The 18,736-nt window shown below is 39.1% G+C and overlaps 1 protein-coding gene across 1 annotated transcript in view; it reads right to left on the reverse strand.

Annotated features, from left to right (window-relative positions):
- The window catches only part of LRBA (LPS responsive beige-like anchor protein), a 574,974-nt gene that overhangs the window by 408,569 nt on the left and 147,669 nt on the right, over nucleotides 1–18,736 (reverse strand). The window contains exons 32-34 of the mRNA XM_045018763.1: nucleotides 8,125–8,203; nucleotides 7,628–7,761; nucleotides 3,904–3,965 (exon numbers count right to left, since the gene is read on the reverse strand). Coding sequence (XP_044874698.1) covers nucleotides 3,904–3,965; nucleotides 7,628–7,761; nucleotides 8,125–8,203 — 275 coding nt within the window. The remainder of the gene's footprint in view (nucleotides 1–3,903; nucleotides 3,966–7,627; nucleotides 7,762–8,124; nucleotides 8,204–18,736) is intronic.

The raw sequence follows: 18,736 nt of genomic DNA on the forward strand, positions 1-18,736 counted from the left end.
AAATATTGCAAATATTAACAATCTACCATTTTACAGGCAGAAAATTAATAGAACATATTCTACCTAATTCTCTGCTTTACACCAGATTACTGTACACTTCTCACCCCATTGCTACAGTAAGCTAAGAAGAAAGCTTATAAACAGAGACAAAAGGACAAATATTTTAGATAGCTTTATTAAAGACTGGCGTTTTTCCAGATCAGTATAGTTATTTCAAGGAAGCAACTCAATTACTGGATCTGACAAAAGAGTTGTGGCACACAGTGGCATATTTACTTGTGTATATATACATACACACATTCATGTGGACCCCTTCATGGGTTTAGTGATACATTCAGAGCAATTTTAGGGGGAAATGTTTATCCAATGATGATTATGTCAGACCTTTAACATGAAGAAACTTTGTCCCAAAATAGCATACACAGGCACCTAATACATTCTGATGTCATCCATTTAAAAGGAATATCAGACTATCTTAGGACTTCACTCTTTTTGCTGGTTTAATTACTCAGACAGGATGGCGGGCCAGACTACATGGTGCTTCTAGTTTCAGCGTACTCTATGCATTTCTGATAAATGGGAAAAGAATAGATGACCTGGCAGAAGGCTCAGACAATAACATGTGATTTACAGGACATGAATGCAGCTACTATAAGATTTATCTGACAGCCCTCTCCGATAGTGGACTGTTGAGTATCCGATGGAATGATTTCTAGTCTGGAAAGTCTACTACTGAGTAGCCATACACATTATTTATTTATTAGATGTTTTGGGTTGAAACCATTTTTAAATGATGCACTTCACAATGCTTAGCCATAAATTTGGCTTTAAACCCTAGAAGGGAGGTAGTGTTATTGGAATGTATGTCAGACTGAATTAGGATGAGCAACGCAACGCTTTTATAAAGTGGCCTTGAATGCAACGTCGATTCTTTCAAAAATGATATTAATGTCAAATAAGCAGAAACACTTTGCAGTAATATTAAATGAAGGATTCCTTTTTCTCTTGATAGATTTATATAAATGTAAGTACACTCACACAAAGTCTCAAATTTAGTATGTCAGTCAACAAACTACTTTTTGATGATTGTATGGAGAATAAGCCTTACTCTGGTAAATCAATCTGGGTTTTAAATAAGAAGTTTGGGTACTGTACTACATTGAATTATTTAATATTTCATAAACCAAGGAAGATGAGTACATTTAAATAAGGATGATAACAAAACAACAACATTTTTACACGTAGAAGCAAGGGGGATGTCTAAATAGCTGACTTGAAAAACTTGAACAAAAAATAGCAGAAATAACTACATAGAAAGATTTCTTTTCAGACAGTTATAGTTGCTCTTAAAAATTACTTTACCTAGGAAATGATTGATTTTCTCCATTTTCCTGGATAAATAATAATAAAATCTCAACCCTTTTTTGCTGCAACGATATATGATGTTATTACTGTATTGTTTGCTTCTTGGAAAAGAAGAAATGTCCCAGTCTTATACACTGAAGTTTTGTTTATTTGTTTAAGGTATTGGTATATAATTGGTATTGGCATAATACTTTAATAGGGCAAATATTGGAAAAGAAATTAGGTACAAAATACTGAAGATATTAATCAGAACAGCCCTCTACTTTCATAAAATGTCTGACAAATTTTTGAAGTTTTAAATCAAAATTGTACATGCTTAATTTGTAACTGCTGAATTATTTATGTGATTAAAAACTAGTTTTTGACCTGATCTTTCGATCTTTGGCACTCCATCCTCTCCATCTCCTCTTAAAAATTAATTATAATTTTAGCAAGAGGATACCACTTCACTTCCCACCCCATCTTGGGCCAAAATATATATAAATATATATCAATCAAACTCAACCCCATCTCCTCCCGGTATCTGTAAAATGTCTAGTTGAAATTCAATTTCATATCTCTCATGCTTTCATGCAGCAAAAGACAGTTCACTTTTTAACAAAATAAATCACTTTTGTGATTGCCATGCTGACCTCTTTGAATTAGGAAAATTCAAAGTGAAAAATGTAATTATCACCCCCAGAACAATCTGTACACATCTGGAGCTAATTTTGGCTTCATTTCTCGCATCATTTTTCATATTCTGCCAAATATTACAACTGCTATGTAACTTTTAAGAGTTAAGTGTGACTTTATTGGTTTATTTCAACTCTTACTCAAAACAAGCTCATCCTTCGCTACTAATGTTACTAAGCAATCACCATATCCTCCATTTGATTAGATTAGCATTAAATAGCACTGTGACATGTATGACAAATAGGTGCATTAGAGTGGGTCATTTATTTCTTATACTTTCCGCTTCCAACAACCAAGTATGTGACATACTGTACAAAAGACACTATTGTTCTTTGCAATTTTCAAAAAATAAAAAATAAAGAGATTTAAAAAATAAAGAGATTACCTTACCAAAAAAAAACAAAAAACAGCAATTACAACATAACAGGCTAATCAGACCATCTTAAAAAGAAATGTTTTTAGCATCTCAAATCACTAGTTTTCTAAAAGAAAAATAGAAGAGTATAACAAGTTTTATGTAGGTTTCCAAGTAACATCTATTTCAGTTTTTAAATAATCAATGGTAAATTTGTATTCTAAGAATGTAAAGTGGCTAGGTACACTTTCAGAAAATAACAGCAACATTTATGATAAGCAATTATTTCCAAGTTCCCAAAGTTCCATGAAAGATATTAAGTAAAACTTCCAAAAAACAAATATACTCCCTTGATATTTTCTGCAGAAGATTGGGAAATTATGTAAACAAAATTCTGATTACATCCGTGAATAATAAGCCCACTAGAAATATAACTACTCTTCAGTAGTTCATTGTAAAATCCATTAGGTGTAATCTCCAGAAGTAATTGTTCTTATTGCACTTTATTGACAATGAAGACTATTGATTTTTCACACCTTCTATGATTCTTTCATTTGTATTCATGAAATGTCCATCAGCACAGTCTAAATAAATTTGGCAATATAGGCACTAAAACGAATAAATCGATGTGAAGAAACATTAATTTTGCATTATCCTTATTCGTCAGGCAAGTAAACCATAAGGGTTGTAAATGAAGGTCAAAGGTTTTTAAATGGGTCAGAACCCTTGACCTCTAGACCAATACCCTTCCCATTAAAAAAGGCTATTTTAAAGTTTTAAGTAGGGGAATTTACTACCAGGTATCATTTTTAAAGCACCAAAAAAGAAAAAGTTCATTAAAACATTCTTCTATTTAATTACAACAGAGAAAGCAAGAGGACACCAAAAGTACATCCATCTGATGAAGTGCATATAATTCTTTAACTACAATTGTAAGAAGGTTATCCAGATTCTTATCACAACTAACCAAAGAGCTAGGGCAATAAGAAGATTTTTAGAGCATCTAAGGTGATTTTGTCTTCAAGAATATATAACATCTTGACATTTTTCCCTCTGATTCAAAGTACATGCCAAAAACAATTAACAACAACAAGGATTTCAAAAGTATGCATCACTCATTTCATAAACTCTACACAGAAGAAAAACGCTCACTCATCCCAGAGGATTTTAAGTGCCACTATACAAGGTGCAGAAATCAATGTTTCCCTCACCTTAATATTTTATTTTATCTTCTGAAAACAGAGCAAGGAATCAGACTTCAAGACTGAGGTTATGTAAATGCTAGACATTTTTAATGGGACACAAAAACCTGTGTCTTCACTCACCTGAGATTGCACAATTAGTATAATGTCAATCTAAGTGTCTAAAATGTACTCCTTCTAGACTACAGTTAAAAATATACTCTAATTGTAAGCTTGTTTACCATAACTTCAGCTATTTATCAAAGGCAGCAATTTCAGCCACACAACTTTTCTTCAGTATTAATACTACTATCAATTAAAACTCACCTGAGAACAAAGTAACATGACCAACTCCACCACTGAACTACTAGATTTCATGCAGACTAGACCTACAAAAGGAAAAAGAGATTTAATTATACTTAGGTTTGTATTTATGTGGTATTGGGTATTAAACTTATTAAAATCTAGTACATTTGTTTTAATATATAAAAGTAACTATGTCTTAAACAGCATCTTAGTAATCAATTAAAGCTGAATTTTTACACTTACATTTAAATGTATATTAGCTCCAAGCTATATTATAATTTGTATGCTTAAATGGGAGATCATAATTCAATTACTGTTTTGAAAAATTAACTTATGCTATAAAATGCTACCTCAGATTTATTTAACTGCAATTGTATAAATATTTGTGTTTCAAAATACTAGAATAAGTGTGCACAGCACATGCTATATTGATCCATAATATCTACGCTTTGCTATTTTGGGGAGGATTGGTCATTATCTATGCAGAGAGGGGAAATGGCTCTATGACCTTTGCTTTCTACATTGCGCTCTCTCCCTTCAACCCCCTAGCTATCAATCAAGTTTCCATTTTGTTTCATGGCAGCAGACATCCCAAACACTCTTATTAGTACTTTGACCCGTGACCCCACACTAAACCTTAGCAGAAGTGCAAGCAGTTACCTAGTTTATATATATATTGTTTATAAACTAATTTGATTATTATTTACAATTCACATTTCATTTTGGCTTGTCTATAGAATATCAAAACTGTTTTTTTCTTTAAAAGTTGTGTTTTTCTTTATTTATTTTTGTGTAAACAATGCACATGCTATGATTGGTTTTCTTGTTATCCCCTGGTGATTAAATATCTAAAATACATAAGAAGAAAAACCCACGGACCCAAAATCCTTCAGACTACTTTGAAAGGAGAATATCTTTTGTCCACTTGCGTACACAAAAAGCCCATTGCCAGTCTGAATAAAAGTTTTAAGAATAATTTTTGCTTGCTTATTCTTCTGACTGTGATGATACAAATTTTGTTTGAGAGTCAAGTGCTAAAGTGAGAGACACATATATATCCAAAAGCAGAATCTGGTTCTGCACAATTTCAGAGAAGATACATTCATTGTGAATGTTCAAACAATTTTCCATCGTTACGCATCTAAGAGCAGAAATAGGTATGCCAAGTTCTGTTTATACAATATGTAACTGTAAATTCAACAGGGCTCTCAACATCTCTCTCAACTTTTATTTTCATCTATTGTAGAGAATGTTCTCTTATACTTTTGGGTATTACGGAGGCATTGGTTGCAACCTCATAGTTAAGGGTGCATTCTGAACTGGGCTTAAAATAGGGTAAGCATTTCTTCACTTGTAGATGGTTTTTCAGTATGAAATTTCAATGTTGGAAAATGTGAAGGACAAAGACTATTTAGTAAAGGTTGCACCTCTCTAGTCTGGCACCCTCGGGACCTGACCGGTGCCAAACCAGAGAATTTGCTGAACCACAGGAGGTCAATATGTAGTGAGCAGGTCACTTTATTTTTATCTCGCCGAGGAGAATAAATGAAACAACGCTTGCAACGCTGCCTAGCCAAGGCTTACCGGCTCTCTTCATAGCAAAGTGTTAGTGTTGTTACACAATTTTACTGTATTGACACAAGAAAATAAGTAGATAAAGCATAAAAAACATAAAATAAAATCATGCCGGACCACAGATGTTGCCAGACTAGAGAGTGCTAGATTAGAGAGGTTCAACCTGTAGCTCTGTTAGGTGTAATAAGGCTCAATAGGAAATGTTTGAAATTAATTTGTGGTAGTCAGATCTGTCTATCTATATACACATATACAACAAAAACTGGTAGGGGCAAATTATCTAGATCTGGTACAACAGGTAGCTCTTAAGAAGATATTTGAGATTAAGGATCCTTTTTTTGGTGTTATACTTCAGAACTAAAAGTTTATCACCAGAACCAAGCTCAAAATCTTTGAAGCAGCTCAAAAAGTGCCTTTTTTCAAAATGACTACAGGTATCTAGTGTTCCCAATACAACTGAGGCCTCAAGCTGCTCTCTGAGACCCATTCCTTCTTATCTAACTTACAACAGCCATAGACCCTCTCTCTCCAGAAAGAAGAGAGCCACAGCAGATTCATCACAATTGCTACCCTTCCCATTATTCCTAACAGTTGTGAAGTCAAGATAACCCTGAAGACAGCAAACCCTATTTTGTCAGGTTTCAGAATAGCAGCCATGTTAGTCTGTATCTGCAAAAAGAACAGAAGTACTTGTGGCACCTTAGAGACTAACAAATTTATTTGAGCATAAGTTTTCATGGCCTAAAACCCACTTCATCGGATGCATGCAGTGGAAAATAAAATAGGAATATTATATATATATATATATCGAGAGAGAGAGAGAGAGAGAGAGAGAGAGATACACAATATATACACACACACAGAACATGAAACAATGGGTGTTACCCATACACACTATAACGAGAGACATAATTCTTGATGTCTGATTTGTGTCTATTTATTCTTTTACATAGAGACTGTCCGGTTTGGCCAATGTGCATGGCAGAGGGGCATTGCTAGCACATGATGGCATATCACATTGGTAGATGTGCAGGTGAACAAGCCTCTAATAGTGTGGCTTATGTAATTAGGTCCTATGATGGTGTCCCCTGAATAGATATGTGGACAGAGTTGGCAATGGGCTTTGTTGCAAGGATAGGTTCCTGGGTTAATGTTTTTGTTGTGTGGTTGCTGGTGAATATTTGCTTCAGGTTTGGGGGCTGTCTGTAAGCAAGGACTGGCCTGTCTCCCAAGATCTGAGAGAGTGATGGATCGTCCTTCAGGATAGGTTGTAGATCCTTGATGAGAGGGGCACTGTGAAAATCAGGTGAGCATGCAGTGCAGGAGAACATGATGGGCTGGAGGGGAAAAACTTTTTGTGATTTCCAGGGGAATAAGGAGGGCAGGAAGAGTAAGTGGGAATGTGAGAGCACCTGTGCAAAGAAGATAAGGCAAGGCTTCCCTCACACCGAACCAACTGGGGATGAGCTGGGAGAAGCGGACCAGCATAAATGCTACATCACCCCTCACGGCAGGATAGACAATGGAAGGAGAAGTCTGTCAAACCCTCTGAGGACTAAATGGGGCCAACTGAGCAAGAAGTCAGCTAAGGCCCTACAGCGGGCTGAGTTGCAACCCAGCTCCAGTAGAAGAGCTGGCTCCTGACAAAAGGAGAAGACACAGATTCAGAGATAACCCTGGGGGGAATGGGAATCAAGTTCAAAGAATAGACTTCAGGGGAACTCTGAAAGCCAGAGATAACTTGAGTATTTGGGACTTTTTTGTTATGGCCCCTTTTGTATGAGGTTTTATAATAAACCAGCATCAAAGAGGGTATTATTGAGAGGCATCAAGAATGCCTGAAGTGGAGATACTGGCTTCCTGAGAAGGAAAACTGATGCAGGGAGTACATGCTCCACCACACTAACTCAGCAGGGGGAGCATTTCAGAGCAGACAGGCCCTATAGCAGTCTGCATATTGCTTCAATATTTCCACTGAGCTGAAATACAAATAAAATAAGATCTAACATATAGACAAAAACTGCATGTAGCTACAGTTTCAAATTAAGTTTTGAATTGTGAAGAGTTTTAGTTTGTAAAACTAGGTTAATTTAACAGTTTAAATTAGTTTGTTTCGAGTTTTCTTTAGTGCTTTCATGTTCGGCAAAAAAAATTAAAAATGGAAACTTACTTGTACCTTCTATCAGCAGCTCCTGCCCATGGCTACCCAAAAGAGTGCGAGAAAGAAAGGGAGCAAAATCCACAAAAATCTCTCTCAGAAGAGGGGCAGCCTTTTCCAAAGCATGTTCAAGCCTCTCTGTAATGCTGATTAGAAGATGTGTAAGATTAATGAGAGAACAAGGAAAGAAGTTAAATTTCCATAGGAAGAGAAATTATTTTTGACATGGTATCATTTGCATTATACAAAATTTATTAACAGGAATCAGCTCCCAACTAATGCCTTTTCACAAAATTACATTTTAATATAGTCTGTTTAAGGACATGATACAGCACCCATTGAAATCAATGGAAAGATTACCAAGTTCAACTGTTCCCAAGTTCACTGAATCAGGCCTTAAATTATTAACCACGTCTTAGTAAATAGTTTATAGGAACATGCCAAGAAATTACATCATCAAAAAAGTAAGAAGCAGCAACGTTATCTAAACATTCAATTAAAGTAGTTACCTCATATTTGAAGCAGAATCCTCTGGCACAGAGGAAACTGAAGGCACAGGTGGCAATTTTGAATTAGATGATCCACTGCCTACAAAAGAACATTAGAGAGAACTTGTCAGATGGGAAGCATGGGCAAGAAGGATAGACCACAGGAAAAGAAGTCAAACACTCAAGTTTCGACCCTAGCATACCAATTACTTGCAAACATGTGTGACCTTGGGGCCAAGGCTGGCCCTAGGCATTTTACAGAGGCGGAGGCGGCAGCAGCAGGGGGTGTGGGGAGGAATGACACAGCAATGTGGGCACAAACACCCCTGAAGTTGACACCCATGACATCTGCCCTGCTTGCCTTCCCCTAAAACTGGCCCTTCTTGGGCAAATCACTTTACCTCTTTGCATCTTTGTTTTCTTGTCTGTAAAAAAGGAATACCACCAACGTACGTTCCTACTTCATAGGTGTGTTTCAACAATCATTCTTTAATAGTTCAAACATGAATTAATTTGGAGGGATCCTATGGCCAGGTTACACAGGAGATAAAACCAGATGACCATTTCTCTTATAATCTATGAATGCTTGTGAAAATTTGAAAAAAGTAAAATGGTAAGTATTATTTAGAGTGCCCGCTTCATTAAGTCCTGGTATCTTACCTAATTTTCATATATACATAAATCTTCATGTAAAGTCAAATAGGAGAGTTTTAAGTATATCATACTTTTTCTTTTCATTGCTAAAGAGCTCTCCCACCCTCTCTGAGCACATTGAACTGAGAATCCCACTAATTTTCCCCCTTAAAGTTCTCTGTCAGCTCAATATATAATACTAAAGCCACCTTCCTTACAGTTAAAGAACATGGGAGATATAACAACAGATATAATTTACCATATTTAGTCTAGCATCCTGCTTTTGGTAGCTTCTCAAAAAATTTGCCTGATGCACATGCCCAGCATGGAAAATTTCAGCCCAAATTGGACAATTGCAGCTGAATGTGGGTCTTATAAAAGGAAGCATTAATAATAGACAGGGCTACCAGCCCTACCTATACTCAAAAACATAAAACCCCGCCCTCTTAAAATACAAAACACAAAAGTAAGTAATAGGTCCAGTTCACTGAAGGGAAGATAGGGAAGGTAATCAGAGAGCCAACAGTGATCATTCTGAAAGCAACACTGAAAAAAACTGTAAGGGACGAAATCAGATTTCAGCACAAAGGCTATATCTACACGGCAATTAAACACCTGCAGTTGGCCCATGTCAGCTGACTCAGGCTCATGGGGCTGTTTAACTGTGGTGTAAACCATCGGAGGGTCCTAGAGGCCAGGCTCCAGAGCAGGCCTGTCCTTCTACACCAAATTAAACAGTCCTGTAGCCCAAGCTCCATGAGCCCAAGTCAGCTGACATGAGCCAGCCACAGGTGTTTAACTGCTGTGCAGACATACCCAACAGTTCAATAACATCAGGTTCAACATAGCAATGTTGATGCTGCCTTCAGATGCAAAATGGAAATCCTAAAGAGCAGGCTCTGAGCACAGATACTGACAGTACAAGTCTGAAGGAATTGTTCTTAAACATGGCAAGGACCAACACCAGATAGTGATTAAAAAAAAAAGTTCCAATTTAGGGCCTAATTTTCAAATATGGGCTTCTATTTTTTTTTTGAGCAAAATCTTATGGCTGAAATTAATGTAAGCTTTAACTGTAATTTACGGTATAATTTATTATTTGCACCTTTGTGCATAATTTTGGAAATTTTTAAGGACAGAGTGAAAGTTGGGTAGGCAGCATAAATTGGGCGATGTGGAAGTGAGTGATGAAGGTTTATATGACAGCAAGAAAATGCTGGATCCCTTAACTGCTCATTTCCAGCCACTATAATCTGGGGGCTGGAGGGGCTGTTAAGAATAGTTTTAAAAAGTATAATGCTTTTGGATGTTAGCTGGATTTTACTGAAACATGTTTTCAACATAAACACTTCTTAAATTATTTTGTGAATAAGTTATAGTTCATAACCATATAATTATCTTTTTTTAAATCCAGTTTCTTTGAACAGTATTCCTTTTACACAGGGCCGCCCAGAGGATTCTGGGGGCCCGGGGTCTTCGGCGGCGGGGGGCCCTTCCGTTCCGGGACCCGCCGCCAAAGTGCCCCGAAGTCCTGCGGCGGGGGCCCCCCCGCCGCCGAATTACCACCGAAGCAGGACCCGCCGCCGAAGCGCAGCCCGGTCTTTGGCGGTAATTCGGCGGCGGGGGGGCCCCTGCCGCGGGTCTTCGGGGCACTTCGGCGGCGGGTCCCGGAACGGAAGGGCCCCCCGCCGCCGAATTACTGCCGAAGACCGAGCTGAACTTTGGCAGCGGGTCCCGTTCCATCTTCGGCGGTACTTCGCCCCGGAGCGGAAGGACCCCCCGCCGGCGAAGACCGGGAGCGAAGAAGCTCCTGCGCCCAGCCCCGCAAGAGTTTTCCGGGCCCCCCGGAGCGAGTGAGGGACCCCGCTCCAGGGGCCCCGAAAAACTCTCGTGGGGGCCCCTGTGGGGCTCGGGGCCTGGGGCAAATTGCCCCTCTTGCCCACCCCCCTCTGGGCAGCCCTGCTTTTACATATTCAAAAATAAATTAAAAGTGACATTAAGTACAAAAAAAATCAGTCAGATGTCGTGGTAAGAATTAGGAGATTAAACTGTTAGATACAACCTCCTGTATAGAGAAACAACACACAGACAGTGATGAACTTCTTGTGACACTGAATTCCACAGATTGACTCAAATGCTCTGTAAAGGACTATATATTTACTGGTTTTTCTTTCATTGAATGACCTCTGTTCTTGGAATATGTGGCAGGATTAAAAAAGACAGTCTAATCACAGTTTTCATTATATCCTTTATAATAAAATACCTCTTAACTTTTTGCCTTTCCAGGAAAAGCAGCCCGTCTTTGCATTTCCCCTTGGAGCCCAGCAATAGCCATCCAAGTACTTATGCAGCAAACTCTCAACCAGTTTGTAAGTGCTCCCTTCCTACTCACACCTCCAAGATTGAATACACCTTCTCTATAGCATGCCCAAATCTTGCCATTCTATGATGCTAGGCTGAACACAAGAACTCAAAATGTAAGATTCACGCACACAGAAAGTATTCTCGACATACAAAATGCATTTTGTATTAGTATTCCCTTCAGACAAGCCCTCAGAATATATTTAAATCTATGAGGTCATTGTTAGAAGGTTGCCACAAATACAAGGTGCTATTAGGACTTTGATAGTAAGGTTTTAATGTTACCATCTAAGATGTGACGGTTTCAAATATCACAGCAGCACCCAGTTAAGAGCTTATATAATTTAATACTAAGGTGGGATGCATGTTAAAAAACATAAGAGATAGGAGACATTCCAATGAAAAAATCTCTGAAGAAAACATAGAAGAACCCAAAGAATCATCTTTCAGGTTAGTGAAATGGTGTAATATAATACCACAAGGTTATCCTTGGTTCTGGTTAACTTTCACTATTTTATACTGCCATGCACGAGCATTAGTATAAATGATAATGGATGCAGAAAGGCCATTACTCATGACAACTGCTGTTTTACCCTGTAGTAACTAAAACTAATTGTGCACTATAGAGAGAGACTAAATGGAATAGCAAAACTGTACTATATACTGCATATATTCTTAAATTACTAAAATCAGTATTGAAGTTAAAATGCAGCCTAAAATGGGGAAACAGCACTAAGCAATTTATGCTTGAGAAATAGCATAGGGCAGGCCACTGTAAAAACTGAAAATCTATCTTAACAATGTAATGGTATGTCTGGCCTAAGCGTCTCCATCTTTAAGAGATCACACTCCAAATTCAGACTTGTTTCATTATAAGAACTAGCTTAGATTTGTCAGAGCAGATTTCCATTTATGTGAGATGTAAATGAATGGCGCAGTGGTTTTTCCACCAAATGATTGTGTCATGTAAGTTTTTTGGATAAATTTATTAATTTTATAAGCAAATTGAGCTTTCAGTTTTTTTTAAATGGCTTTTTGTGCAATTAGCCAAAAATCAAGCATTTCAGAAGTATGATTTCATCTACAGCACACATGTGGGTAAGTGCAGTAGCTACTTCAAACATGTGGAACCAAACTGCCTTATCTCTTCCTTATCCTTTCACTGATAAACTGGCTCCTTCAAACTGACAGTTTTACAGACATTTGCAAGAACATAAAAGAAAATGCAAATAGATCATCTGTCTAACACCCTGCTGGTGAAAGCTTATTGTTTATTCAGGGTCCCAAAGGGTCTAAACAAATAATGTCTCCAGCAATAACGTTATTGAAGAAACTCCTTCTCCACCAGACTCCTTATATCCTTGTGTTGTATATACACAAAAAGCAATACATACATGCAGCATGCTGTACAGTATTTAGTGAGATACCGGACAGGGGTAGAAAATAGGAAGAAGCAAATTAAATGAATAGATCTGCTTAATTTTGCCCAACAGACGAAACATTTTAAATGATTATCTAGTAAACTAACGAGCTAGTTCAAAAAATAAACTTCCTATGAATACAAAGAAACTACTGTATAATGAAAGGTTTTACAAGCTAAAAGGATCTGTTACATAAATGTATCTTCTGTATCCTAAGCCAAAACAAATTTCATGAAAATGGTGCACTCTTATGTGAACTGCTTGTAAAAATGTTTTTGGACCCAATTAATATGTTTAAACATTTTCTATTGGGGACGTTTCTATGACAGTAACTGTCAGCGACAGATGAAGTAAAACAGACTGACAATATTAACTCTGTTATTAATCTTCAGCTACTGTTGCGATTATATCTCCTCAGTTTAGCTGCCACACTCCAAGTAGCTCCTTGAGTGACTTTTACACTGTCAATGTAAAGTGAGCAAAACTGTTTCTGGTTCTATTTGTTTCCAATACTTAGACCTGGTCTATACTACGAGCTTACGGCAGTGTAACTATGTCGCTCAGGGGTGTGGAAAATCCAGCTCTCCTGTTGGCATAAATAACCTCTTCACAAAGCGCTACAGTGGTGCAGCTGCACCATTGCAGTACCATAAGTGTAGACAAGCCCTTAGTCAATACTTTCATCTTAAGACCTTAAGGTACTTTCACTTACAAGTGAAGTAGGTCAGCATTATTCCCATTTTAAAGATAGGTAAACCGAGGCACAATGTGATTACTTTCTCATACCTGAAAATGGAATCCTGAAGCCCAGACTACTGGTTTGTGCATTAGCCACAAGACCATCTCATTTGTCACTGCAATCTTTCCTCCCTTTCCCTCCTAGTCTCTTCACCAGTCTCCACACCTCAGTGCCTTCTCTGGTCCTGTCCCCTTCACACTGTGGTTGCTTCCTGGGATGGAAAATGTTACTACTCAGGGTTGGAAGCTGTAGTGCTGAATGCCTATTCTTCCCCACTGTTTCTACACTGGGAGGCAAAGTAAGGTGAGAATGCAGTTAAGAGGAAAAGACCCAATGGAAGCCTCTGGCAGGACTGTGGGTGGAAAAGTTTGAGGAGAATTGCATGTATGAGTGAATGACAGCAGGGGCAAATGTGTGACTGTCACTTCAGATAAATAGCATTTGCCAATGTAAATTCCTTTAACCTATACAGCATCCTCGCTTTTTTTAAATAATGCTTGAAAATAGAATATGGAAATGGATAGCACTAAAAAGAAGCTAAAAGTCTCAACACTGCATACCCTACCGTGAAAAATTGATAACAAGTACTGTGGGTGCAGTACCATAAAGACAGGATTATCCACAGAAAACAGGGCAGGAAATGCAAGTTTTAGTGCTGCCCCCTCCCCCCCCCCCAAAGTGTCAGTGAAATTTACATCAACACATAATAACTAAAAAACATTTACAAGGAAGACTAAGTGCCCCCCAAACACAACACACAAATATCCCATCAGAATACACAAAAATAGCTTTGCTGCCTTTGACTAGTCTCACCTACCATGACAAAACAACTAGCTGTACCAGCGGTCCCCAACGCGGTGCCCGCGGAGGCATCTAAATGCACCCACGTCCTGGCCAGTGGTCGGCGGCGATGCCTCTTGATGATGATGCTTGCCGCCAACAAGCGGCGTCATCGAGAGGCGTCGCCGCCGAAATTCGGCAGCATTTCGGCGGATGCTCGACCGCCGCCACCGTCCTTCGTCTGGTGCCCGCCAGACAAAAAGGTTGGGGACCACTGAGCTGTACCAACTAATGACCAGCTTCCTAGATCATATTCTTCAACTCCACCTAGATCAATTATCTTATAATTTTTTACCACTTCCCCACCACTCTCCAGTACTGCTCCAGGCATTTCCTTCTTCCAGAAGTGTTTTCAATAAGTCCTTCTGGTTTCTTACCCTATTACTTTATAACAAGGGTGAGCAAACTATGGCCCACGAGCCGCATCCGGCCCACCAGCCATTTGAATCCGGCCCTCGAGTTCCTGCTAGGGAGCAGGGTTTGGGGCTTGCCCCGCTCTGTTGCTCCAGCCAGGGAGCAGGGTCAGGGACCGGTCCTCTCACCTCCTGGAAGCAGCAGCATGTCCCCACTCCAGCTCCTATGCATAGGGGTAGGCAGGGGGCTCTGCTCCGCATGCTGTCCCTGCCCCAAACACCGCCCCCACCACTCCCATTGGCCAGGAACCGTAGCCAAATGGGAGCTGAAGGGGTGGCACCTACACACGGGGCAGCACGCAGCAGAACTGCCTGGCTGCCCCTATGCATAGGAGCTGGAAGGGGAACATGCCGCTGCTTCCGGGAGCTGCTTGAGGAAAGGGTCATCCAGAGCCTGCACACCTGAGCCACCCCTAAATGCCCCAGCCCTGATCCCCTTGGTCTCAGCCTAGAGCATCCTCCTGCACCCCAAACCTCTCATCTCCAGCCCCACCCCCAGAGCCTGCACCCCCAGTCAGAACCCTCACCCTCCACCCCCCGGTGCCCCAACCCCTTACCCCAGCCCTGATCCCCCTCCCACTCTCTGAACCCCTCGGTCCCAGCACGGAGTACCCTCCTGCACTCCAAACCCCTTATCCCCAGTCCCACTCCAGAGCCTGCACCCCTAGCCGGAGCCCTCACACACCCCACTGCCACTGCCCCAGCCCAGAGCCCCCTCCTGCAGCGTGAACTCTCATTTCTGGCTCCACCCTGGAGCGCACACACCCCCAGCCAAAGCCCTCATCCCCTCCACACCCTAAACCCAATTTCATGAGCATTTGTGGCCCGTCATACAATTTCTATACCCAGATGTGCCCCTCAGGCCAAAGTTTGCCCACCCGCTTTATAAGGAATGGGTGCCAGACTCAAATCCCTTGTAGCAGTCATGAGTTCAAAATTACTTCCCACGATTTTAAACTGTACAGCAAGGCCTAGTCCTGCGAAGATGTAAGCACCTGATGAACTTTACACGCTGCTGGTGGTCCCTCTGAAGTCAAAAGGAATTCCTCACAGTGTGAAGTTACATACAACTTTTTCAGGATCATGTCCTTGATCTCTATATCTCAGAAGAATTTCTTAGTCGCAGCCATACCACATCAAAGAAATCTGTTGACAGCCTCAGGTGTGCGCACCAGTACCAATAAATTGAGACTAAGAGTCCTGAGGAACAGTGATTAATGACCACTATGCAACCAAGTGACTAAATCCAAGACATTAAGATTGTGACTATCCTAGGTGGACTGTGTCTGTTGCTCAATCTGTATTCTTAGAAAAGCCTAGTTAATCAGGCAAGAGCAATTATATGTTAGAGGTTATTTTTAAATAAAATGACATGAAGAAATTAAAATACTATATACAGCCTTAATGTAAAATGTGGTAACACTGCAATTTATAGTCACTAAATACACATCTAGTCTGAAAGTTGTTGGGTTTTTTTTTAAATGGATTTAATGTGCTGTTTTCTTAATAGTCAGGTAAACAGTCTGAAATTTATGCAAGGCCAAACCCTTCTCAGCTACTAACTCTCTTCTATGCTAAATGAGGCCTAAAAAATTATGTAGAGATAAGCAAATTGATGTTTGTCTTCTGAGGTTATATCACAATTTTTTTTCAGTCTTTTTTTTTTTTTTTAATAATAGTAGATATAACTATTACTCATTTTTGGCCACTTTTTTTCCTCATATACCACAAGCTTAAAGCCCTCATACAAGAGTATTTAAAACTGAATACTGAAGTATTGCTTAAAGCTGAAGTGCAAGCAATTTACATAATCAACACAAATTACTTAGACTTTAAATATTTTCTGTCAGTGGGAACTAGTGTTCCCATTTAATCTTTATTTTTATTAAAAATAATTTCCAATCAATAGTCATGTTTTAATCAGTTTTAGGCATGATTTCATGTATCCCTTAAGTTTTTCCTTTTAATGAATTAGATTGCCAGTCCAAACAAGTCTGGATTTTTAATCCTACTTTGTTTCTTTTTATGCATATCGATTTAGATTAGAAGTCTCAGTTTTTGCCAACACTTCCAGACGTTCTGCAGGTTATACTGGTACAAGGTTACATCATTATTGTTCATTGTCTGGATTTCTTATACATTTTACAGTACAGCAGCATTTAATGTATTCCAAAATCATTTCTACACAAAAAAAAGTATATACCATTTAGAGAGCCTGCAAGTTAAATTCCATTGATGTGCTTCTAGTCAAAGTGATTTAAATCATTTCAGCAGTTTCTCAATAATCTAGGCCCTATCAAACTGAGGAAAATAGGGCGTGATTTACCATGTTGGCTAACAGATTTTAACTAATGTGCTTTTATTATATACAGAGTGTAAAGCCTTCAAAAATTTGCTACTTGCTCCTGGTCAACTCTAGGCTCCCTCTTGAACTGTGACATGCTTTTAAAACACAGTTTATTTTCTTAGTCTAGACCTGCCTCCTAGACTAGCAGACTACTATCTCGTGCAAATTTGAGTGATGAGCTCAATTTTCCTTTCTGTATCAAGCAGTAAGAAAGTATTGGATCACAAAAGTGTTTCCTTTCATGTAGCATGGTTGCAATTAAATCTGCATGACTCCCACAAGTACTTTTGCAGAGAGCTGGAGAGAACAAAGATGACAATAAATGTGCCCTCTAGGGCACTTGGGAAGGGGACTGTACTTCTTTCTAAGTCTTCTGTTTCTGATACATCATTAGCAACAACTAGTACAAAGAAATGCCAGGTTAACAGACACAGATGGAATCTTCCTTGACATAGAGCTTCAATTCTATTCAAAGCTTTAGCATTAAATTTGGTGGTTTTGCTGGGGATAGATACTTGTGAGAACAGAGGGATAGCTCAGTGGTTTGAGCATTAGCCTGTTAAACCCAGGGTTGTGAGTTCAATCCTTGAGGGAGCCACTTATGGATCTAGGGGAAAATCAGTACTTGGTCCTGCTAGTGAAGGTTGGGGGCTGGACTTGATGACCTTTCAAGGTCCCTTCTAGCTCTATGAGAGAGAAAAAGATGGCAATAGCTCATAAATAATGACAAATTAAGTAGTGGGTAAATAACCAAATGAATTTATCAAGAGGCATTTCTTCTCTTTGGGCATGTCCTTATGTTTATGGGGGGAGAGATAGCTCAGTGGTTTGAGCATGGGCCTGCTAAACCCAGGGTTATGAGTTCAATCCTTGAGGGGGCCACCTAGGGATCTGGGGCAAAATCAGTACTTGGTCCTGCAAGTGAAGGCAGGGGGCTGGACTCGATGACCTTTCAAGGTCCCTTCCAGTTCTAGGAGATTGGTATATCTCCAATTATAAAAAAAAAAAAAAACACACACACAGCCTTGGGACTACAAAACGGCTGACCAAAAAGAGCAGGCCTTATGCATTATATCAGAGCGTTAGACCTGTTGTACAGAAAGAAAAGGAGAGCCTTGGGACTCAAAGTACCACATGACTGACTGTGTGTTTAAGAACAACCTATACTAAGTCTGTCCTCAGTGAAGAGTACCACAGCAATTACTCAGATTTCATGACTGCAAACGTATCAGGATAAAACTTTGTTGCCTTTGTAGGGAACATATTCAGACCTACTTTCTGTTAGCATAAATATTCTACAGTGCAATATTCAAGTTTCAAGATCATACTTAAGTGGAGGAAGGCTTTTAAAAATAAAAAGTACCCTCAAGAAAAAACATTACCTATTAGTAGAAAAAGTGCAACATATCCCTATGCTAATTAAAATTACTTCCTATTGTATTACTTCTGCTTATTAAAAATATTCTCATCTTTTTTGGAATTATGGGAAGTATTGTTAAAAGCAACCAAATTCTTATATTTGCTCTGCCCTATAATGAGACAAAAACGAACAGAACGAAAATAACGGCAGAAAACTTAGAACAAAAGCAATTACTATACATAGTAAGCTTATGCAAATCAACATCACTGGTGGTCAATAAAAATACTTCAGCAAGATTCTTTTGTTTAAAAGGAGCTTAGCTTTATAAGCATTTCCAGCTATGGCATGCAAGCTAAGAATCATATGAGTAGTCAAACCTTGTGCTTTAAGGTGTAAGCTGATCACTGGTGAGGGTCAGAAAGGAATTCTCATGGTCACAAACCCAAGCAACACCACTGCATGATTGGCCAGATTTAATGTACAGGTATTTTATCTTTTTCTGAAGTATCTGGTACTGGC

The sequence above is a fragment of the Mauremys mutica genome, chromosome 5 (assembly GCF_020497125.1).
Source record: "Mauremys mutica isolate MM-2020 ecotype Southern chromosome 5, ASM2049712v1, whole genome shotgun sequence".
Lineage (NCBI taxonomy): Eukaryota > Metazoa > Chordata > Testudines > Geoemydidae > Mauremys > Mauremys mutica.